This window comes from Misgurnus anguillicaudatus, chromosome 17, assembly GCF_027580225.2.
Source record: "Misgurnus anguillicaudatus chromosome 17, ASM2758022v2, whole genome shotgun sequence".
NCBI classification, from domain to species: domain Eukaryota; kingdom Metazoa; phylum Chordata; class Actinopteri; order Cypriniformes; family Cobitidae; genus Misgurnus; species Misgurnus anguillicaudatus.
This window is the reverse complement of record NC_073353.2, coordinates 24,528,628-24,553,158: the sequence shown is the minus strand read 5'-3', so window position 1 is coordinate 24,553,158 and position 24,531 is coordinate 24,528,628. Positions and strand designations below refer to the sequence as shown.

Below are 24,531 nucleotides of genomic sequence, written 5' to 3'. Positions count from 1 at the left end.
CAAGAAAAATGAATCAGCTTAATTTATGTGTATATAAAACAACTTTTAATATTAAAGACATTTACATACAAATGGCACAGGGTGATCACAGTCACATAAACTACATATGCATATATGATATGCTTGTTTTACATTTATGTCCTATCTTCCTGCATTTAACACACTGAATGTTACATGCATTTACATAGGAGTTCACAGGACTATAGACATGCCATATCCCAGTATGGACACAATCACTGTGACACATATTACTCTCACAACTCTATTACTTTTAAGGGATATGAATCATGTATCACAGTTTATATGAGATAGTGTAATAATGTGTTGGCTCAGTATGAATTTCATTGACTGTTTTGCCCCATTCAGACCTCCAGCAACTAGCAACAGCAGAGCTAGTAATTAATTAAATTTTTTGAGTAACTTACCCAACACTGGTTCAGTGACACAAAAAAGTAAAAAAAAAAAAGTTTAACTTTATGCAAATGATTAGCTATTATCAGGAGCGACTACCAATGTGAGCAAAGCAGTGGAGTTCACGTCATCCTTCTCTCGTCAGGTACTTGAGTGATTGGTACTCATTTGTTTATGACAACCAGATTAAGAAACGCCTTATTAACAAAGAAGGGTGACACAAAGCGAGAAAATCACTGGGGGTCTGAGCGAGGCACTACACTCTTAAAATAAAAGCTCTGTGAGATTTTTTGTGAGCTTAAAACCTTGTTGCTTGACATAATGATTGGTTTATATCTCTAATTTCCAACATATCTAAGAGATATGCATGAAACAGTGTACAGTTTATGCTATACATTGATGGCATGTGTACATATACACACACATCTCTCATTTCTCAAGATCCTCTGTGTCCTCAAAACATTGGATTTCTTCCTCTGTCCTCACAGGTAGTGGTGTATTTTCACACTGAAACAAAGAGACGGATATGCTTCAGACTTGACACCCATTTGCAAACTGAGAGACCAATAGTGAAAATCTGACATGGTCTCGCACGTACCTTTTTCTCTTGCTTCTCCTCCTCGGGGTCAGAGGTCACCTGCTCCTCAGCACTAAAGTATCCAACATGCTCCATAGAGGCATCCAGCGAGAGAGATCCTTTAGTCCAACCTGAGAAAAGAATAAATAGAAAAACAAGGAAGTGTGAGGAAAAGATGATTAAAATGAAAAGGACAGGAGAAAGAGAGAAGGTTAGAGTTTGTGTTGCTGGCTGGACAAGTGAACATGTACAGTAAATGTGGAGCATGTAAAGATAACAGAAACTCGCCATGACAGACAGGAGACAGACCATTGACCCCACAGAGAGTGAGCATGCGTGTACACATGTGGGTGTGTTGATAAGAATGTAGAACTAATTTTGGATTCAATATAAATGAATCTATATTGACATCTGTGGCATGTCAGTTGTAGTTGTTGCTGACAAAAACTGTCAATACAGCCTAACTTGTACTAAACATAAAACATTCTTTAAATAATGTGGGATAGTTCACCCCAAATTGAAAATTCTCTCATCGTTTACTCACCCTCATGTTGACACAAACCTGCATGAACTTCCTTGATGTGATGAACACGAAGGAAGATATTCTGAGAACTGTTCGTAAGCCCCATTCACTTCCATAGTATTCTTTTCTCCTACTATAAAAGCAAAGGGGCTCAATGACGGTTTGGTTACAAACATTTCTCAAAATATCTTCCTTAGTGTTCATCAGAACAAGAAATTTATACAGGTTTGTGACAACATAATGGGGGAGTAAATGAGGACAGAATTTTCTTTTTTTAAGGACAAGGATGTGGTTGATAGGCTTGGACAAGTCAGCACCTTTCAGTAAACATCAGATGAGACACACATCTACAAAACATGCTACCCAAGTAGCAATTTATAAAATTATGTGTGCATTTGCACATACGTGTGTACTCAGAATGTGTACTTCTTCTACGGTTCTGAAACAGGGTTGATGTACTGAACCACCTGACTCCGCCCAAGTTAGGGTGTGACCCTGTTTCTGAGAGGAAATAACCAATCAGAATAGTTCTTAGTTAGCAGCATGTCACATGGACTGAGGTACATCTGTCTAATTTTAAAAAATGCTTTTAGATTTAAGTTGTACACATCAACACTAAATTTGTATATATTTTACGAGGTGGCTACCACATTTGTACATTTTTGTATGATTTGCTTTAGACCCTGTGCCGTTGGGGTTAGGGAACAGGTTTCGTTATAGTTTTTTTTGTTGTTTATGATAATCGTGTGTTTTTGTATAATTACGTATTAGCCAACTCTTAAAATATGTACGAAATCTCGTGAGATCAGGCTTTAAACATCAGTATTATTTGCCTGGCATCCCCATCTCAATTGGTCTCAGAAGGATTAATACATTTCTTTCACATTTATTATTTTTAAACCATAATGCTTATCTAAGTAAAATACGAAATAATTTGGGGGTAAACTCTTAAGAAAGCTCTGCGTGATATTATTGTGTTTTAGTGTATTAAAAGTGACTGTTTTTAACATCATCTATATGTTGTTTTGGGGTTTCAATCCAATGGGATAGCAAATACGAAGAATGGGAATTTATCTTTAGTTTGTTGAAATAGTTCACCTAGTGGTGTAGGGTCACTCCGGATATCCTGTCGTTTTGGTTTTGTCTCAGACCTGCAAGACCCTATAAACCGCCAAAGAAAAAGACAGTAAAGAGACAGTCCGGTCCAAACTGATTATTTTTGCTTGAAATATGCAGGATAAAGTCTTTTATTTAGTTACCCTTTGTTCTCCATGTCATTCGAGGTTCTAGAGTGTTTTCAGGTTCTGTGCCTTTTTCCTCTTCTGTGTTCTGTTTCTCCACTCCTCCACTCCTGAAATTATCATTACGTTTTATATTAAATTTGTGCATTTGGCAGATGCTTTCACCCAAAGCACCTTAAAGGCATAATTAACAAAAAAGTGAAAATTCAGCCTCAAGTTGATCCAAACTATAAATTTCTTCTGAATACAAAGGAGAATATTTTGAAGAACGTTTGTAACCAAGTAGATCTGGGGCATCATTGACTTCCATAGGAAAAAATAATACTATGTGAATGGTGCGCCAGATCTGTTTGGTTATTCACATTTTCTGAAATATCTTTGTTTGTGTTCAGCAGAACAAAGTAATTTTTACAGGTTTGGAACAACTTGAGAGTAAGTAAATGGTGACAGAATTTTCATTTCTTTGTTAACTATCCCTTTAAAATTTACATTTAAATTATAATGTTTTTTTGTGTAAGGGTGTCCCCTGGGAATTATACCCACAACCTTTGCACTGCCTTCAAAATGCTTTACCCACTGAACTACGGGAACACATTATCATGTTCACCTCTCACCAGGGGTCATGTTGTGACATAAGAAATTATCTTAAAACTGTAGATGGGAGTATTTGTAGTCACCTGTTGGTTGAGCTGGTATCGTGGGTGACCTGATCAGGACCTTTTTGCTGACTTGCTTCTAGACAGCACATAGATATAAGATATCTATTAGACTGAATTAATCCAACTAGAATGCATGATATAATGTAATGTTTTCAAACAAACCACACACCTTTGCAGGCCTCCAGTTGACCTGTTAAAAGTTTTCGTATTTCTGTCACCCAGATGGTCTTAATCTCCTCAGACGCAGCCTACAGGACCACACAACATGCACTTACATTTTTTTTAAGTATAATCAACTTGGATTTACAAATCATTTTAACTTTTATTTTTTATCTTGACTAGTGATGAGTTGCTAGTACGTTAGGCTAATTGAAGTTATATGTGCAATTTTTTTGGTCATTACATGTAACAGATATGACTTAAAATTTTTATGTACAATTGTTGTTCAAACACATACTCTGTGCTCACCTGTACTGTGTACACCTCATCCCTTGAACTGGACCAGATCTCAAACTTCTTACTGTCCCCTTTAGCATGCTCAGTTATTCCAATAGCACGCATCTACCAAACACAGAGAAAAAAACAAACCCTTTGAATATCCAGATGTTTATATAGTGACCTTCTCTTATGCAGTAAATATACAGCGTATGTAAATGTCATTGAAGCTCCCTGTGCCCTACACACTCATACTGAGCTCTTGTTTGAAGCTGTATGAGGGGGCTTTCTCATATCCCTCCCCACTCTCCTCTCGTCTTTTGCAGAAGAGCAGAGCTTTCTCGTGCAGGAACAGGTGTCTTTGCATGGGCTTGAACCTCGCAAGCTCCATCACTTTCACGTGACCTCTCTTATGCTCTGCCCATACACTGAATGACCCCTGCATCAGCAGTCGACCCAGGTCTGCAAGGTTACCCTGTATGGAATCATAGTTGCAGTTGTCATACAGAGGATTGGAGGTAACATTATAAGAGTGCTAACTGAACTGAAACTACTAAAATGACTTAACTGTGATGGGGAATTTTTTATTTTACCCTAAATATTAATAAAAATTGAAAAAGTGGCATTGAAGGACTCTTTAGCTACACACAGTGTGGCAAACAATTGTCAAATCGTGCACAGTATTTGAGGTGGACCTGACCAACTTCGAGGTCTCTCACTCAAGCCCTCTTGTTATTTTTGTCACTTTAATAATAAGCTTTGTTACAAACAATACATGTTGCCATGATTTTCACCTCGTATCCAGTGATGGCGATGAGGTGCATTGAGTCATTTACAGCCTTCAGGATGCCCAGTATGGACGAAAGAGCTGCCTGCAGCTCCACTGACCCCTCACAGCCTTTACTGTACTTAATCATTTCCTAAAACACATACATTGCTGTTTTAAGTTTATCTGACAATTACACAAATTACATAGACATACATTTACAAGGACCACATATAACACATGCAAATACATTTACGTTTATTAATTTGCAAGATGTTTAATCCAAAGCAACTTACAGCGCATTCAAGCTATATATATATATATGCTGAATATGCTATTTGACATTTACAGTGCAACTAAAGTCGTCATAATACATCAAACTCAAAATTAACCAATTAAGAAAATTATATGGCGCCTTTAAAATGTACATTTACTGCATTTACAGAAGTAAACAGTGAATAATCACATCTGCACACACATACACATTGTAGTACCTTCAGCAGTAGCTGGTATTTAGTGATCCTCTGCACAGGTTTCAGTAAGTAGGAGTCCAGCCCCAATTTGTGCTCAAGTTTCCTCTGACACTCCTAATGGTTTAATGGTACAATGTATGTCAGACATGTTCTCTAGCTTATTGCACTGTATACTTTAGACGGTTTCAGCAGTAAGAACATAAACAAACGGCGGAACAAATGTAATTTCGGTAAACTTGCACCAAAGATCAATAACAACAGAGCCCTTTGAGAGTAGTTTATTTCTGATAACAAGCAAAATAAACAACAAGTAGATTACCTTAGTTCAAATCATATCTACAGCGTATCAAAAACTACATTGAGCTAACGTTACTCTGTAAAATGTGTACTATATAATGTATACAATGTTAACTAGATTGGATTCCTTCACATAGCGATGATCCATGCTCGCCGTCTCTTCTCGTCTTTAGGAAATCAAATAATTTGTTATTTTTGAGTTTAGTTTAGCCACTAGCCAGACAATTAAACAAACAGAGACCGGAAGTTAAAGAGCACCTGTTGTCTGATTCACGTTTTTAAATTAAGTGTGTGTATTATTAGTACATATTAATAATATGCAAAAGGTACATACCCCAAAGTAAACAATGACGCAAGTTATCGGGCCCTATTTTAACGATCTAAGCGCATTGTCTAAAGCGCACAGCGCAACGTCTAAGGGCGTTTTTTTACATCAGCACTTTTGGTGCGCACCCGGGTTCGACTGACATCAGAGTTCGGTTTTGGATGATGTGAACGCTGTCTTCCGAACTCGGGTGCGCATCCACGAAACGTACTCGAGTCCGCTTAAAAAGTGTGGTCTGGGGTCCGGTTCATGTGAACTCCAGATAGGTTCGCTGCTGATGTGAGCGCAATTAATTAATTACGTATTATATGGAATGTCCCACCAAAACAGACGTGTGTGTTTGTGTGCGTGTACTTACCTTGACAACAAAATGCATAGAATGCTTGTTTGACTTTTGTTCTTATTTTTTTTAAACCTTTGGTTTTGTTTTCAAAGAAATAATACAGAAACGGACTTGGGCGCAACACCGATGGGCGTAAAAGGGGGCGCAAATGCATTTGCTATTTAAAGATCGCGGCGCTAAACGTGAAAATTATAATTGCGCAGGGTGGAAACTAGCAAAAGACACTTGCGTCGCGCATTGCGCCGGGTGTAAGATAGAGCCCATCGTCTCCAACGTAAATATATTTTTGGACTACACTAAACACAGGGATTGTAGGCAACAGTTTACTTCCTGGGATTGGTGATGTAGAGAGGACCGACATTATCATAATTCCTCTCGGCTTACAGCCTGTAAATTAACTCCTGTTAGCAACTCAATCTTTCAAATATGGTAAGGAGCGTCACGTTTCCTGCTGACGTCAGAGGTATTCAGACCAATCAAAATGTACAGATTAGCTGGCCAATCAGGGACACAGAGCTTTTCAAATCCATGCATTTCAGCAAGAGAGTGAAATCTGAAGCTACAAAAATGTACAGTTTGTGGAACATGTGTTTTTTTAACCATAAACCACGCGAACACATTATAATGTATAAAATACACAAAATAAAGTTTTTTAGCAATAAAATAGGTGCTCTTTAAGTTCTATCCAGACGCGTAACCGCGACAACCCGCGATGAAACCATCTATATGAGTATATTTGATATATTTACAGCATATTATAACTAGTATGATAGTTTGCAATTTAAAATAGGTGATGCAATCATACCTGGAAGAAAGCGCAGTCTGAGCACTGCCTCCAGAGGCTTTCAGAGCGAGGTTTATTATGACAGTATTTCTCATATATCTGCAGCTCACCCATCTAAACAAATCAAATTGACCAAACATTTTTGCCTCACTGGAAACAATAAACTCACAGCAGGTCTTCATAATAATGTTTACAGTCAAGTTTATTACTAATTGTAATCAACTCACCCAATCCAGAAAGCAGCGTCCAACCAGCTCAGGGCAGTCAGTATACGTCTCAAGTTCAATTAGGAATATTCTGATACGGAGAACAAGAAAAAAAGTCACTTAGGATAAAAGCATCTGCTAAATGTAAACAAGAGAATAGATGAGAAACTGCTTACCACTCTATCACATGGTGCTTACCTTTTGTGAAAATTATAAATTTCCTGCATGTTACCAAATAACACATCTTTTTTATTCTGCAGGGCTGCAGGAATGAGGGGAGCCATTGAAGGGTTGTCCATTTCAGCAGAGTAGCCCTGCAGCACACATTTAAAGGAGGTTAACAGGGCATATAATAAAAAATAATTTACTTGATTTTATTAAGGCGAACGTTTATAACACACGCTTCCTGCCCAGTCCAAGTGGATTTCAGTGAAGTAGAATGCAATAAAAGTGCGAGCTATGGCCCGAACTTTCATGAATTAATAATATTTCACCTGCATATAAACTCACCAAAAGGATTATTAGGAACACCTGTTCAATTTCTCATTAATGCAATGGTGTAATGGATGTTTTCTTGGCACACTTTAGGCCCCTTAGTGCCAATTGTGCATCGTTTAAAAGCCACGGCCTACCTGAGCATTGTTTCTGACCATGTCCATCCCTTTATGACCACCATGTACTCATCCTCTGATGGCTACTTTCAGCAGTATAATGCACCATGTCACAAAGCTCGAATCATTTCAAATTGGTTTCTTGAACATGACAATGAGTTCACTGTACTAAAATGTCCCCCACAGTCACCAGATCTCAACCCAATAGAGCATCTTTGGGATGTGGTGGAACGGGAGCCCTGGATGTGCATCCCACAAATCTCCATCAACTGCAAGATGCTATCCTATCAATATAGGCCAACATTTCTAAAGAATGCTTTCAGCACCTTGTTGAATCAATGCCACTTAGAATTAAGGCAGTTCTGAAGGCGAAAGGGGGTCAAACACAGTATTAGTATGGTGTTCCTAATAATCCTTTAGGTGATGTAGTTTTTATGTGGAAGTTGGCTTACGGAAAAATGCTATATTCACTCACCTGCAAAACACACAAAAGCTCTTCCACATATGCCCGCTCTGTTTCCAATAGCTCATTCATTACGTGCCTGTGAACAATATACACACACAAACACAATGAAGCTCTTTTAATGACTATACAACAGGTGGTTGACGGGCTAATAAAGTACGTCTTTGCCACTTTAGCTTGTATTTCACAGACAGGATCACATTTATACAATTATAATGAATAAAAAAACATATGTACAGTTGACACTTCAATTCCATATGTACACCCTTGATTATAACTTTTGACTTACCTGCGGAGCACAGCCAAAGTTTCCTCCTCTTCAGATACAGAGGCATTGCGACTGCTCCTGTCAACCTGATCACAGTTTACCTGCACAATAATTCATTATTTAGTCCTAAATCTTGGTTTGCACATACTGGATTATGTAAAGTATTGTTGACATTAAATTGTGATCATGTTAAGATGAGCATACTTGTTTACAAGAGACTCTGTCTGAGTCATCACTGGTACAGATGTTTTCATGATCCCTGTGAGCTGAACGAAATACAAATACTAAATCATTTTTCCACTTAAAACATCATCACTCACGTGGCCTAGAAAAAGCTATTTTACACTAAATGATATGTATGAAGAGACCTGGAGATGAGAGTGACTCCGGTCGTGGGGCGACGGGCTGTACTGGACGCGTTTGCTTGGCTGCTAGTTTCTTAAGACTAACCCTCCTCCTCTCAAACATCTCCTGTAGTGAGGCTTTCTTCTCAAATGTACGATTAACCTGCTCCTGTAACACACAAACAAATATACAGTTTATATAGTACTTACTGACCACATATACAATGCGATTGTATTCCAAAGAGTCTAATAATAATCAGATGTCTTTATTTATTTACAAAATGAATAAATAATTAATTGGGCTAACATCTAAGAATTTCAATTTAATTACATTGTGTAAAGTATTTAAATTGCCTCACCTCGAGTTCAATGTTCAGAATGCTCTCATATTCAAGCCAAACTGTGTTGATGTCCCATTGCTGTTTCTCATTGGCTGTCTCCAGGTAACACTCTAGTTCTGACAGTGCTGACTCCGCCCCTTCCTGTGATTGGCACTTGTCAAGTGGCTGTGAGGCTAGCATGTAAATCCCATCATCGCACCATTTACACACCTGAAGGTAAAAGAAAAAACGTGTTGAATGCACTTCTGGAAGATTTGCATATATAAAAACTGTGTTACTGTTTGAGGTTAATTTCCAGCTAAGAAATTTAAATAAAGTCAGCTGTCTGTGGTAGTAACGTAGTATAAAGCTTGGATAAACTAAATGTGTATGATACCCAACTGTTAAAAATTTGATAAAATTTCCAGCCTTAAAACGGATGGACTGTCAAACCTCAAAAAGTTTGATTCACAAATACACCGTTTGGCCTTCTTGATCAAGATGAAAGCTTTCATCTTTAAAATTAATAAAGAATGCACTTAGGGTCATTTATAGGGTAAATAAAAACTCTAAAACTTAGTGTTAACATCGCACAAAGGCAGCATCCAATGAATGCAATGGGTCTTCCTATGTTTGTAGACCCAGCACATTTCACATTTATTTAGTAACCATGTCTAGTCTCTCATGTAGCTCCATAGCCCGTGTCAGCATGGTCCTCTTGTCTTTCAACTTTTCTGTGAGTTTATCTCCGACTGTCTGAAGCTCACTGCATTTGACTGCAACGCTGTCATCAACATTCTGACGGCTGTCAATCAAGCCTTTGCCCTCAGCAACCAGGGACCGTACTCTGTCCAGCACTTCCTGTAGAGAGGGAAAGTGCAAGATATACAGTATTAATCGCAGGGTTTATTAAACCACCTTTGACATATGCACACATATGTTTTTTCTATGCATGCACTGTTTATTTTTCAGTGGGCGGAGACTCACACAGGTCTTTTCTTCATGATTGGTCAGCTCTTCGAGGAGGTGTTCTGTTTGGGCGTGGTTTATCCCAACATCTGAGAAAGCATTTAGCGTATCTATAGCTTGCTCCAGCTCTGTCCGCACCTACAATAGCACGAATAAAATCAAATAGAAAATAAATATTGTACTGCACTGATGAGACAATTAGAAGTAAATGCTAAAAAAATTTGATTTCAAGAAAAACCTGCTGAAAGTTGTGCTCAAACTGGCAGAGTTTCAAATAAAACTCTAACTTATTTTGATGCTGTAACCAGAAGTCATCAAATGCTGTAGAGCTCTCATTTAACTGAGACAACAGCCTGTAAGATGAAAAGAATAAGGGAATGACTAAATGTTAAAAGCTTTCAACCATTTTTGATATTAAATAAAACAAAATAATACATTTAGTGTGATAATACACTTTTTATTATATTCTATTATTTTTTTTAGATATTAAAGGCGGGGTGCATGATTTTTGAAAAACACTTTGGAAAAGAGAGTCAAGCCGAGTACCAAAACAAACTTATAGCCAATCAGCAGTAAGGGGCGTTTCTACTAACCGACATCGTTGCCTGGGTTGCGTATGTGTGGGGCGGGTCTACTAAAAGAAGGCACAGATTCTATTGGGATAGGGTTGTGTTTGTTTAGGTGATTTCAAATGTCAACACTGGCTTTCAGAGATCATGCACCCCGCCTTTAAAGGATGTAAAGATATGTCTAGCTGTGTTATTTAGGTTGGAAGTTCCAGACTCACCTGTGCACTGTAGCAAGGTTTTCCAGCTGATCAGGGTTCAGACTACTATCTGGATCTCTACGCACAGGTTCCCTAATGTTCTCCAAAAGTTTACGTCCGCGGTTAAGAGCTCCTGCCATCTCTTCCTAAAAAGACAACAATGAACAATTAAAGGTCCACCGTGTAGATTATTAGCCGCATCTAACGGTGAGATTATGAGCCATTGCAACCAATCGTTGCCTGGGTTGCGTGTATGTGGGGCGGGTCTATCAAAAGAAGGTCCAGATTCTATTGGGGTAGGGGCGTGTTTATCTAGGTTATTTCAAATGTCAACATTGGCTTTCACAGATCATGTACCCCGCCTTTAATGACAAAAACAGGATCTTATATGCGAATGCAGTGCCCCGAACCACTTTGCAGTTATGCAAAAACCACGCCCACCGGGGGGGAAAACAATCCAACCGTCTCCATTGACTCTGCACTGCAAGAGGCCGCCCCCCCGTCACCCCCGGCCCACAACAAAAAACCGAACAATGCCCAAAAGCAGCGGCGTGACAATGTGTACAGCTAACAAGCAAAAAAAAAACAGAAATACAATTTTATAAGCTCGAGCCGTAAAACCCAGCCTTTAAGTTTCCCCCTAGTGGACGCAGCTCTATTAATAGTAGTACTATGAAAAGTTGCCTGTTTCCACTTTTGTGTCTTTAAACGCTCGTTTTTTGGGGTCGACAGCTTATAAAAACTTACCTCTGGTTTTTTTTGCTTGTTAGCTGCACACCCTGTCGCACAGCAGATTTTAGGCATTGTTCTTTGTTTTTGTTATAAGCCAGAAATGACAAGGAGACAGCCTCTCGCAATACAAAGTCAATGGAGACGGATGGATTGTTTTCCCCCCGGTGGGCGTGGTTTTCAGGTTATGACGCGCTGCGCTCTGTCTCTATGGGTCTGGAGCAAAAAATACAGAAAGAGCACATGCCTGAATAATATTCAGGCATGTGCTCTTTCTGTGAATAATCATATCAACGTATTATTTACTGCCATACGAGTCAAAAATTAAAGTTGCTGAGCAAAATGCGGTGCAATAATTAACACTGTTTTAATGTAATAACAACAATATAGTTCATTTTGCAAGATCTTTATACGCCACTCATAATATAGTTATGTATATTATATTGCATTTCTGTCAAGAGATCCTACTTAAAGTCACACAGTCCAATACGACACAGCAATTAATTTAAAGGTGCATTGAGTTGGCACATACTGAAAGCTTTGAGAAGTGTTTTTATAAATACTGTACTTTCAAACTCTCTTTCTTGCTGGTGTGTGTATTCAGCAGATTGCTGGCTGTTAGGAGATTGTTTGGATGTTCTGTTTCTGTAAGTTCCCGGCCGAACGTTTGCAATCTGTGAGCCATCCTCTTCACAAATGCAGCGAAGCTTTCAAGATCCTACAGGCACAGGGAAAATATTCAGTAAATGCACATGATGCTAATGATTGTACACTGTGTTACATTCAATATGTTGTGTGGTTTTTACTGTATAAATAATGTACAGCAGTGTCTTACAGGTGCTTTAGAAGTGACACGGCTGTGCTAAAGGAATAGTTCACTTAAAAAGAAAATTCTGTGAACACAAAAATAATTTAACAGGGGAACATCCAGTAACCCTACAGGATCTCTCTTGTCTGAGAATAAAAGTGAATGGGGATCAGAGATTTCAAGTGTGATTTCAATTTTCTAGGTAAGGTTTTCATGAAAGGATCTTCAGTAAGTTTTACCCTACTGTCATATGATCACAGAAGTCATAGGGACTACCAATCTAAGGCTATATTAGGGCTTAAAAGCTTCTGGTCCTATGGACTTCTCTTACCGCATGGTGAGAATTTTTATTTTTGGGTGGAAAATCCCTGTGAACTATCCGATGTGTGTTTGTTCTTACGGTGCGATGTGAGATCCAGGTCTTGTGACAGTAGTATTGAGAGCCACCAAGTTCTTGTGTCAGCTGACTCCGCTCAATATAAGACTGAAGATCATCCACTGAGTTCAGCATGATGACCTATGATACACATGCATAGACTATTATGCACAACAAGGTGCCACAAAGTGTGCACTTCATACACAACAACGGTTCAGGTCACCTACCGGCACCTTAAAGTCATCTCTGTGAAATTTAAAGATAACATCAGACAGCGTCCGCTGCAGTATGGCACTGGGTCTTAACACCAGGACAAGCCGAAGATTAGCAGGAAACCATCCCTACGCGAAAACAAAAATGCATTACACATAAGCACACAAACTAGAAAGTTAAAATACAGTAAATATGCACTAAAATAATCACACAACACTAAAATAAAGTATTATTCATTCCAAAACCAAATATGCTGTTTGTTTAGATTAGATAACTTATAGATATTGTGCAGAGTACAAGAGAAATGCTGTATGTGTAGATTTTGTATTGTATACAAAAACAGCTGTAACAATTGTGACCCTAAAGTTAAAAAACTATACAGCTTTTAAAAATCTGTAATGAGGAACTATGGAAAAAAAGACAATGACAGTATGTCTGCATAGTACATATAATTTAAGGGATAGTTCACCCAAAAATGAAAGTAATGTTATTAATGATTCACCCTCATGTCGTTCCAAACTCGTAAGACCTCCGTTCATCTTCGGAAACACAGTTTAAGATCTTTTATATTTAGTCAACGAGCTTGTTGACCCCTCATTGAAAATCTATGTACGGTATACTCTCCGTGTTCAGAAAGGTAATAAAAACATCATCAAAGTAGTCCATGTGACATCAGTGGGTCAGTTAGAATGTGTTGAAGCATCCAAAATACATTTCTGTCCAAAAATAAAAAAATTACGACAGCATTGTCTTCTTTTCCGCGTCTGCCGTGAAGCCCACGTGCGAGACCAAAGCCACGTGACTGCAGTGACGCGGATGACGTGTTATCCTCAGACATGTTTTGCAAAGTTTTTTTTTTCAGAGTGTTTACACCGTGCGTCTCCCTCAGACTGTAAACGAAGCCTGGGCGCACAAAAAAGACAAAAAAACATCTGGGGCGCGCCAGATAACACGTCAGGCACGTCGTACGTCATACGTCATTCGTGTCACTGCAGTCACGTGACTTTAGTCTCGCGCATGCGCTTCACAACAGACGCAGAACGGAAGGCAATGCTGAATAATGTCGTAATTTTTTTATTTTTGGACCAAAATGTATTTTCGATGCTTCAACACATTCTAACTGACCCACTGATGTCACATTAACTACTTTGATGATGTTTTATTAACATTAATGACATTATTTTCATTTTTGGGTGAACTATCCCTTTAAAGGAAGGCAGTTCAGAGGCAGTTAGACTTACTGAGATACGCAATAGCGTCCCCTTTAAACAAGTCCATCGGTCCCGACGTCTGTCAATCACTACAATAAAGCCCACACCCGCTGCACTTAGACTGATGAAGACACATACACATGTTAACTGCTCAGCATATATGATTCAATAAAGACATAAGCAAATCTGTTTATGTTTACCTTGGAACACTTGTCAGGTAGGTGAGAACATTACGAAAGTCCTGATCTTCAATTTCACAAAATGAAGGGAATTCTGGGAAAATAATAATAGGGCTACCATCCTGTCCTCTTCCCCCTAAATACGAGAAATAGAAGAATGGAGATTAAAGGGGATATATCATGAAAAACTGACTTTTTCCATGTTTAACTATAACTGGGTCTCCACTCCAGTGCTTCTATCAACCTAAAAAATGATCAACCTAGTAACTTAGTTTTGGTAAACCATTCTCTGCAAGCATGTGAAAAAATAGGTAATTGAAATTTGACTCCCCTTGTGATGTCAGAAGGGGATAATACCGCCCCATTTGCATTTTAAAGGAAACACCCAAAAACGGCACATTTCTTCTCACACCTACATAGTGGTAATTTTAACATGTTTGAATAAATTATCTAAATGGTATTTTGAGCTCGAACTTCACATACAAACTCTGGAGACACCAAAGATTTATTTTACATCTTTAAAAAGTCTTGTGAAATGCCCCCTTTAAGAGAGGAAAATTGGGCTCCTGTAGTTTATTGTATGTGCAGCAGGGGGCAATAATTCACAAAGAACTGTGTACGTCAGAACAGACACCGTCACCGGTGGTGTGCTTTGTCGTGTCTCGTGTGTTGGCATGCATCAAATGAGATCTGAAACAAGTGCACAGGCAAACCAATGAAAGCCTGCTCACAACACCTGTATGCCATCAGACTTCATATGCTGCACTGTTGATACTGAATAACAGGTGTTTGAGAGTGCTGCGACAGTGAAACATAATATAAACACATACCGTTTTATTCCTACTATCAGTTGTGAGCAAAAACAAGTTGTGAGCCTTAGCCCCAATAATGATATCTTATGAATCATGGCCTGTGGGGTTCAAATCAGCAACCTACTGGTTACCAGTCCTGAATACACAGAAAAATCACAAACGAGATATTTTAAATGACATTTATTTCTACTAAACATCAATGAGATAATTCAGACAGCAAAAGGAATCTGCATAAGTCTCTCTCTTGTATTTTAGTATGTCTTCAGAGAAAAAGATCCAATTAAAAGTCACTATTATTGAAGTTTTCAATATGAACCAAAACATTTCTCGTCTAATTTACCCAAATTCAGATTCATATTTTTCCTATACAATCTACATACATGTTACAGCTCACTTATATTTTAACAATTGTCTCATTTATTTCTATTTTTATTTCTCAGAAGCAATCTAAGAGAAACATTGGGGACCGATTTGATTAATGAAACACAACTGAGAACTCCATCAAGTCTCCTGAGCTATGAAGGAGCAATGTCTGAGCAATAACATTTCCCCTATAATACCTAACCTGACTAAGCAACACCACAATGTAAATAAAACCGGCTAAAATATTATAATATTATATGCTCGAATAGGTTACTGTTGTTAGGATTTTCAAGGAAACAATGTCATTTTAGTCTCGCTTCACTTCTCTTCAATTCAAGAGGGAGATACATGGTGACATTTGGGTAGTAATACAGGAATGATAGAACAGAATGACAGCGACGGACAGAGAGAAAGCCACTGGGTAAAGAACCCCGTGTGACAAAAATATAAATTTGGCAAGTCATGCCTTCTTCTCCTTGTCTCCATGACAACAGGACAGAGATTGTGCAATCATCACTTACTCTAGTCTGTGCTGTCTAACGGTAACACACCTGTCAGCAAAAACAACACACATGCAGATAAATCCTTAAAGGTGGTGTGTGTGCGTCTGTACATGCATTATATAACAGACTGCTTTTTACACTCCTCACACACAAAACAAAGTCAAAAAAAGGTACAAAAGCTGTCACTGGGATGGTACCCTTAAAAAAGGTCCTAATATCTATTTAGATCTATATGTCCCTTTGAGATACCATATGTAATACACTTTAATAAACACTTTAGTTTATTTCTGAGAGTGTACAAAGAAATCATTCATTTACACATCTTTGGCAGACAGAAGCAGGAATTAATAGGAGATGAATTTTGACTAACAAATTTGCCTTCACGCAGGTCTAGTAGCGTTTATACACTGTTATGTACTTAAAATAGCACTTGGATAATTTGAGAAGTGTGCATTTGGAGTACTGAACAACATTTGTACCATATACAAGCAGGAAGTATACACAGCATGACAGTATGTATAACCAAAAATAATGTGCATAACATAGTTAACATAATTTCAAAATATATCTGCTGAGACATTTACGTTCATATCTCAAATTTGACATGAGATTTCTAGGTTTCTAGACTTGAGACATACAAAAAGCATGACCATTTTTCTATGCACTCCTGACAAGGATAGATTGTATTGAGAATTGTGATTTTTCTTTTCGGTGGGTCTTTCGAGAAAACTACTTTGTTGTCCCCTCGGAACTAAATTTAGCCTAATAAGTGAATGTAAATGCAAGCAAATGTTACCTGATAAGAAAGCGAACTGTTTTTTGAGCTCAGTGATGATGTCAGCAGCGAAGAGCGGACTGGACTCCTTCTGCATGATCTCATCTGTAACAAACACACACAGAATAGAAACACAAAATCTTGGCTATACTAGTGTCCTAGTTCTGTCGTGTTGTTTGACACTAATCCTACAATATAACACTTTAATCTTAAGGGTTAAAGGGATAGTTCATCCAAAAATGAAAATAATATCATTAATGACTCACCGTCGTGTCGTTCCAAACTCGTAAGACCTCCGTTCATCTTCGGAACACAGTTTAAGTTGTTTTATATTTATATCCGAGAGCTTGTTGACCCTTCATTGAAAATCTATGTACGGTATACTGTCCATGTCCAGAAAGGTAATAAAAACATCATCAAAGTAGTCCATGTGACATCAGTGGGTCAGTTAGAATGTGTTGAAGCATCGAAAATACATTTTGGTCCAAAAATAACAAAAATTACGACTATTCAGCATTGTCTTCTCTTCCGTGTTTGTTGTGAAGCGCATGTGCGAGACTAAAGTCACGTGACTACAGTGACGCAGATGATGTGTTATCCTTATCCTTTTTTTTAAACTTACAGTGTGCGTCTCCCTCAGACTGTAAATGAAGCCCAGGCGCACAAAAAAACCAAACAGCTGGGGCGCACCAGATAACACGTCAGCTGCGTCGTACATCATTCGCGTCACTGCAGTCATGTGACTTTAGTCTCGCGCATGCGCTTTACAACAGACGTGGAAGTGAAATTTTTTTATTTTTGGACCAAAATGTATTCTAACTGACCCACCGATGCCACATGGACCACCTTGATGATGCCCCTATTACCTTTCTGGACATGGACAGCACACCGCACGTAGATTTTCAATGAAGGGTCAACAATCTCTCGGACTAAATCTAAAACATCTTAAACTGTGTTCCGAAGATGAACGGAGGTCTTACAAGTTTGGAATGACATGAGGGTGAGTCATTAATGACATTATTTTCATTTTTGGGTGAACTATCCCTTTAAAGCAAGCATCACAGCAAAATAAATAAATAAATTCCTGACTGGAAATCACCTTCTCTCGATCCTCTTATCGCTGTTATTTTAGTTGAAAAGTGATTTATTGCTCTACACTATAGGGTCTGCACTCCCTATATTACAGCCTTTCTTCATGTATTGTGTCTTTAGCTGGTGTATATTACCAAGTGTGCAGATGAATCTTGCCCAAAGCAGTTCCCATGCTCTGGTCAATAGAAGATCAAAAAAGAGTAGTACTAGGTGATTTCCTACAGTGTCTCAACCAAAACCACACCACCTTCACCCCAGGATAAGAAACACAGAAAAATACACCGAAAACACAAATGATCTTAGATAGATTAATAAACATGGGCATAACGTTAACCGGACTGCAGGCATAAACCGCATAAACCCTGACAAACAGACTAAACTTGATAGACTAATGGTTGATTTTTAAACCTAAAGTTAAGAAGAATGAAGGGAACATTGGCAAACCAGTGTCCAAAACATAACATATAATGGTGGTCATAATGTGCTTTCACAATGCCAGGTTATTGTAAGTGGTGGTTAAGTCATTGCTACTGTATCTTGTGTTAACAAAAGTGGTTAGCAAGTCATCACATGGTTCCTATAAGCACCCTTGATGAACATATGTCTATAGATTTTGTTCTTGTTTTGAAAGTAATAACACACCTCTCCTAAAAAGTGTACCAATTTGTATAATCTATACAAATTGAGCCTCACTACCCAGGAGTAACTTATTATTATTAAGGTTAACGTTTTTTTTAAGTGATTAATATTGGCATATAACATGTTTACAGTTTAGAATTTATCTTTTAAAACACCTACATGCAATTATCTTTTATATGCGGCGATTGAAAGAAAACCACAGATGAGACATGAATAGAGGCCAGAATATATATTCACAACCTCCTTTTGTTCTTCTAAAAAAAAGTGTGTTGTCTCACTGGAGTCAGGTTCACCGCCTTAAGATGTTCACACACCTTCACACAGAATGTCACTTTTTCACATTTCAAATGACTTTAAGAGCAACATGCACCTGTTCTAACAGACGTACCATTCACTACCTCCTAATGCCCCCCATTAACTAAAATAAAATAACTAAAATAACAAAAACCAACTGGACTAACCAGCACTTACAAATAAAAATCTAATAACAAACAATACAAATAAAGAGATGGGATGATATTCCAGAGACAAAGTAACTATCCTCACTTACTGTGTAGCCAGTGACAACGACGGGTAAAGTTGTAATACTTTTCAACCTCTTCTAGAGGAATGCATACAGTTCTCCTTCTGTTCTGTACATCCATCCCCTATTTCATTGAATCTGTTGCTCGTTCTACCAGTATCTCACTACTTGTCTTGAAACCTTAGGCAACAACTTCAAAATGAGCTACCTGACACAGGTGCACCAAGTGATGACTTCCTGTTTCTCTCTCTCTCTCTCTTATTTCCACCCCAGACTTCCTGGAGTGGATTGGTCGCATGTCACACATACACAGGTTCCCTTCATCGTCTACATTTTCATATATAATAACAGTGATGGATCACTGACTGTAACTAACTCTACTTCCTTTGTATTTTAGTTTTTTCTGTGGATCAGCACAATCACCCCCAAATGAGTCTACCAGCACATACCCCCTCCCCAAAAGACTACCTTCCCCCAACCCATGAATGAATGAATCCCTGTGTGTGTGTGTGTTTTGGTTTCTCCCTGGTATAAGAGGAATCTGAATACGATCTGATCTTGTTGAGTGGGGAGAGAGATAAGGCTGAATTCAGACACCAAGTCACTCAGTAAGCATTCAAATGAACAGATAACGTTTAAAATTAGATAACAGGCTCTGTAGCTCCCCTACTGTCTTTCATGCAGACATACAGTATACTGTAAATGTACATAGACAGTGAGAAAATCATACTTAAAGATTAGACCATAATAATCAATATCACAATAAATGTGCTGCTTGCAAGGGGTTTTAACATTTGGAGAAATGAAGAGAACAACGGGTTAATCCCTAATAGGTAGCAATAACTAACTATCAAACATCAACAATCTTATATTACAACTAATCATGTACAATGGGCTCCAACATAAGCACATGGCAGTGACCAGACCACGTTAAAGGTGCAATGTGTAAATTTTAGCACCATTCAGTGGTGAGGTTGCGAATTGCAACCAACGGCTCAGTCCGCCGCTCACCCCTCGCTTTTGAAACGCATAGAGAAGCTATGGTAGCTGCCACCGGAAAAACATGTAATTGACGGGGACAACTTAGTAAAAAAAGTTTGTCCGTTAAGGGCTTCTGTAGAAACATAGCGGCACAAAAATCGACTTCCACGTAAGGGGACCCTCGGTGTATGTAGATAAAAACGTCTCATTCTAAGGTAATAAAAACATGACGGTTCATTATAAAAAAGTCTTTACACACCCCTGATAATATAGCTTTGTTTATTATTTTGCATTTCTGTAAAGAGGTCCTACTAAAAATTACACACTGCACCTTTATCTCTGAAAACCATGTTCATATTTTTAGAGATTTGTATTCTTAGCACTTTGTAATAAAAAACAACAACATTTGTATTAAATGCCTAATCAGAACGATTTCAGATATTTGGACCACAAAACAGACAATCCATGAAAACATCTTTTGAAAATGTTGATTTTGTTAGCATACGGTCACTTACTCTGTACGTGCCCTAGCGGGACCAGAGGAAGTCCAAAATCCCTGCCTTGTTTGGGTCGCTGTTTTCCAAGTTTCCTAAGCATACCTTTGCCCTTTATCATTGCCTGATACCTGACTGCTGCTACATAGTTCTTAAAAATATTATAGCTTTTTTTTTTAAATCATTAGCATTATTAGCTTTTAAACTACAATACAGCAAATAGCTACATAACATATAGACTACTATTTCCTATGCACTAACTACTAGAGTAAACTGTTCTGCTATTGTGGAAAACAGTTTTTTTATGGTATCTGTTTTTGTAATCAGCAGTGAGATCTGCCAAAGCAGAAATCTCTCAGGAATTCTTTCTTCTGGAATCATCATTTACATCATTCATTAAGATACAGACTGGTCAGGATGCTGTTACATGTCAGTGAAACAAACACCATAAATTGTACTGTAGATTAATAATGTATGTTATTTACTGCCAACAGTTTGTTCAAGGTTAAATGAACATTAAAACATTAACAAGTCTTTGTATTTACAGAATAAAACTATAAAATAACAGCCTCATGCAAAGCATTAGGGGAACCAGAAATCACCATCAACCTTTTTCTGTTTATTTCCTTCGGATTTGGTTCCCAGAATGCCTTGCACGAGGCTGTTGTTTTATTTTTATTTTATAAAGATAAAGACATGTTAATGTTTAATGTTAATTTAACCGTAAACAAACTGTTGCCAGTAAATAACATACGTTTAAATCTACAGTAAGTTACCTCTGCATGAGATGTTTACCCAAAAACAAATTTCATATTTAATTCTTAAAGGGACACTCCACTTTTTTTGAAAATATGCACATTTTCCAGCTTCCACATTTGAGTTCTAACATTTTGGAATCCATTCAGTCGATCTCCGGGTCTGGCGGTACCACCCCCAGCACAGCTTAGCATAATCCATTGAATCTGACCAGACCATTAGCATTGCGCTAAAAAATAACCAAAGAGTTTCGACACTTATCCTATTTAAAACTTGACTCTTCTGTAGTCACAATGTGTACTAAGACTGACGGAAAATTAAAAGTTGCGATTTTCTAGGCAGATGTGGCTAGGAACTATACTCTCATTCTGGGGTAATAATCAAAAAACACTGTAGATCACTGATTGGTCTGAGAGAATCGTCATCAGCGTCATCGCTAAAAGATTAGCTTTAGCTTACTGCTAGCTTGCGCTGTCTCGAGCAAACATGTTGTCATCTGTGCTCTGCTATAAGTTCCCAAACTCCCTTTTAGCGATGAAAAACATTTACAGGTTGAGAACCAGGAACACCAGAACAGTTTTTTTCCATACTTGCAGTTTGTGGCGGAACATTCGCGACGAGCACGTCAGCATTATATATGCTTAAATGCAACTTCATTGAGGCTCAGTGGAGTGCCGGCGACTGACGCCACGGGTGTTTGAACAGAAACTGTCATTTGAGACAGAGGTAGTTATAAACGCGATGTGCAAACATCTGTTTGTGGTGGCCAATTTTAATTTTGTGGGAAAATAAATAAATGTATGGGAATGTACAACAACCCTCTCACTTGTATGATGTCACAGCAGTATGCAGCACAAATATAACGACACGCCTATAATCCCTCCCGCTGCGAAGTGATAGCCTACTAAACTCAATGGAAAAGCTAACCACGCCAAAGTGAGGTGAGCTGACCTGACCCAAACTAAACTAAACCGTGGGGTACTATGCAATGGAAAAGTGCCATTATGTGACTACAGAAGAGTCAAGTTTCAAATAGGAAAAACATCAGAACTTTTTGGTTATTTTTTAGTGCGATGCTAATGGTCTAATCAGATTCAATGGATTATGCTAAGCTATGCTAAAAGTTGTACAGCCAGACCCGGAGATCAGCTGAATGGATTCCAAAACGGTAAAAATCAAATGTTTAACTCCAGAGGAGATTGAAAATGAGCATATTTTCAAAAAAAAGGTGGAATGTCCCTTTAAGTTCTTACTTTCCCTCTCTTTCTCCATCTTTTCATCTGCATGCCATTTTTTGGTCATTTCTTTTTCTGCTTGGTAAAAAAATCTAATTATAAAACGGTTAGTTCCAATCCTTGATTCTGATTGGTCAATAGATATATACATATATACATATACATATATACATATACATTACATACATACATACATGGTCTCAGATGATGTACATATTTAAAAGATGAATAATGCTTGCCAAAAAGAACTGTTAGACCTATCCAAAACCAGTCAAGTATGTAGAGACATTTTCATTTTCAGTACTGCAACTGTCTCTTTACTACCTGTATGCAGACACACGTACACTCATATACATTCCTTACCAATGCTGTGAGCGACATTGCTCAGTCGGCGTTGTAGCTCATGCACAACCACCTTCTCTGTCTGCATCCAGATCATCGCCATCCTGCACTTAATGACAAGACGGACGGGGAGACTGGACCTTATGAGAGAGAGGAGAAAATCTTCCTCTGTCCTTCAGTGATGGGCAGTTCAGCATCAGCACCACACAGAATCAGATGGGGGAGGGGCTATCAGATGACACCTACACAGTCAAATACAAGAAGATGCCTTTATACGCATGTGCTCGTGGCTGTCATGTGCTGTGCACTGACCAGACTTTGGCGCCACCACAAGGACTGTTTCTACAATTACAGCATATCGATGTGAATCCACAGTGCAAGAGGGAAAGATTGTAAGATTTAAGTACTAATAACAGACATGCTGTGGTTTTTCGGTCAAATTGTTAAATAACAATACAGAATACCAAAGGAATGCATACTTGTTGTAGACATCCATTGTGAAATACATTGTGCAGAACAAATCAAGGTCATCTGGACAGGTGGAAAGGCAAAGAAATGAGCATTCGTGCTGCTCTGCTGACCTATAACATGAACATATATAAGTTGATACGTTGATAACATTTAAGGTTGATATGTGAACATGCATGTAAGAAATTAAATGAACATGCAAGTGAGCTTTCAATGTGGCAAGACTGTTTATCATTGTATATTTTTACAATTATCCAGAGATGGCTGCAGTACGAAAAGTTCTTGAATCTGAATTATGGACTTACATGCTTTTTGGATGTTTTGACTTTAATATTTCTCCATTTCAGTAGTCATGTATGTGGCTTTGTTTCTTCTCTATCGCCAAACCAATGAAAAATTGGGGAAGGGTGAAAAATAGCTGAAAGGCTCCCTATAAAGTCACAGTTTGCTTCTGATCTGTCCTTTCATATTTAATTTGATGCCCTGTGTTGTTATATATAGGCTTAACAGTGACTGCCAATGGAGGTGCAGAAAGCAAGCTCACGTGGTCTTCTGCCTTCTGTCGCATACTATTAATAGCAACCAACGGTTCATAGACTTGGCAACATCCTTAGGACTAATCATCATCCCTCAAACTCAGATATTACATAATAATTAAAAGAATCATATGAATTATACATTAAATTTAATTATATAATTTATTTAACATTCATCATATATGTTGTAATATTCAGTCTGCCTTTATAAATTTGTCTTCTATATCTGTTTATAAATATTTAACAAGTATTTTATGTCCTTTTTAGCCTGAAGAGAATCAATAGTATTAAAAGTAAACAACTAAAACTAAAAACTTTATGTTAAATAATGTATATTGCAGTATCTCTTAATAAATATTAATCTAACAAAATGTGTAACTTTTTTGTCTTTACCTGTGTATGACTATTAATAACACTTTTTGGTCTGTTTGAGGCCTTTGTCTTGCGCTGTACCTAAAACAGTGGATGGATAGCCATTTAGTAAAGTCAAAAATTAAAAGCTTAATTAATATTAAGCCTATATGGAGAAACGGTCGATCGTAATAAAGAAATATATTTGTAACTTCCCTTTTGCGAGTAAAATGTATTACGCTGTGTAGACGTTGCTCCAGTATCTCCCAGTGATACAACTGTAGCTCATAAACCTTAAATGAATAATATTAAATTAAATAATATTGATATTTTTACATTACGGTTTGTTCCACGCCTCGACAAC

At 37.9% G+C, this 24,531-nt stretch overlaps 1 protein-coding gene across 9 annotated transcripts; it reads right to left on the bottom strand.

Moving 5' to 3' along the window:
- Nucleotides 1-22: 22 nt before the first annotated feature.
- Nucleotides 23-24,523, bottom strand: mcf2lb (mcf.2 cell line derived transforming sequence-like b). Of its 9 annotated transcripts, XM_055214467.2 has the most exons (33): nucleotides 24,210-24,523; nucleotides 23,586-23,655; nucleotides 23,292-23,393; nucleotides 22,834-23,054; nucleotides 16,772-16,855; nucleotides 14,319-14,433; nucleotides 14,149-14,239; nucleotides 12,922-13,035; nucleotides 12,719-12,835; nucleotides 12,079-12,228; nucleotides 10,803-10,927; nucleotides 10,254-10,368; nucleotides 10,034-10,153; nucleotides 9,716-9,907; nucleotides 9,086-9,277; nucleotides 8,751-8,895; nucleotides 8,587-8,648; nucleotides 8,404-8,483; nucleotides 8,127-8,193; nucleotides 7,239-7,354; nucleotides 7,062-7,131; nucleotides 6,856-6,948; nucleotides 5,107-5,199; nucleotides 4,641-4,766; nucleotides 4,100-4,321; nucleotides 3,880-3,972; nucleotides 3,581-3,659; nucleotides 3,430-3,487; nucleotides 2,771-2,862; nucleotides 2,610-2,672; nucleotides 1,917-2,012; nucleotides 1,010-1,119; nucleotides 23-918 (listed from the first exon to the last, which is right to left on the bottom strand). In XM_055214467.2, the coding sequence occupies exons 4-33, from the start codon at nucleotides 22,913-22,915 to the stop codon at nucleotides 841-843; spliced, it is 3,240 nt and encodes a 1,079-aa protein (XP_055070442.2). In that variant the 5' UTR covers nucleotides 22,916-23,054; nucleotides 23,292-23,393; nucleotides 23,586-23,655; nucleotides 24,210-24,523; the 3' UTR covers nucleotides 23-840. The 9 variants fall into 9 exon arrangements, with proteins under 9 accessions (XP_055070442.2, XP_055070443.2, XP_055070441.2 ...); XM_055214468.2 differs by lacking the exon at nucleotides 23,586-23,655; XM_055214466.2 differs by lacking the exon at nucleotides 24,210-24,523 and having other exon boundaries at nucleotides 23,586-23,891.
- Between the last annotated feature and the right edge of the window lie 8 nt (nucleotides 24,524-24,531).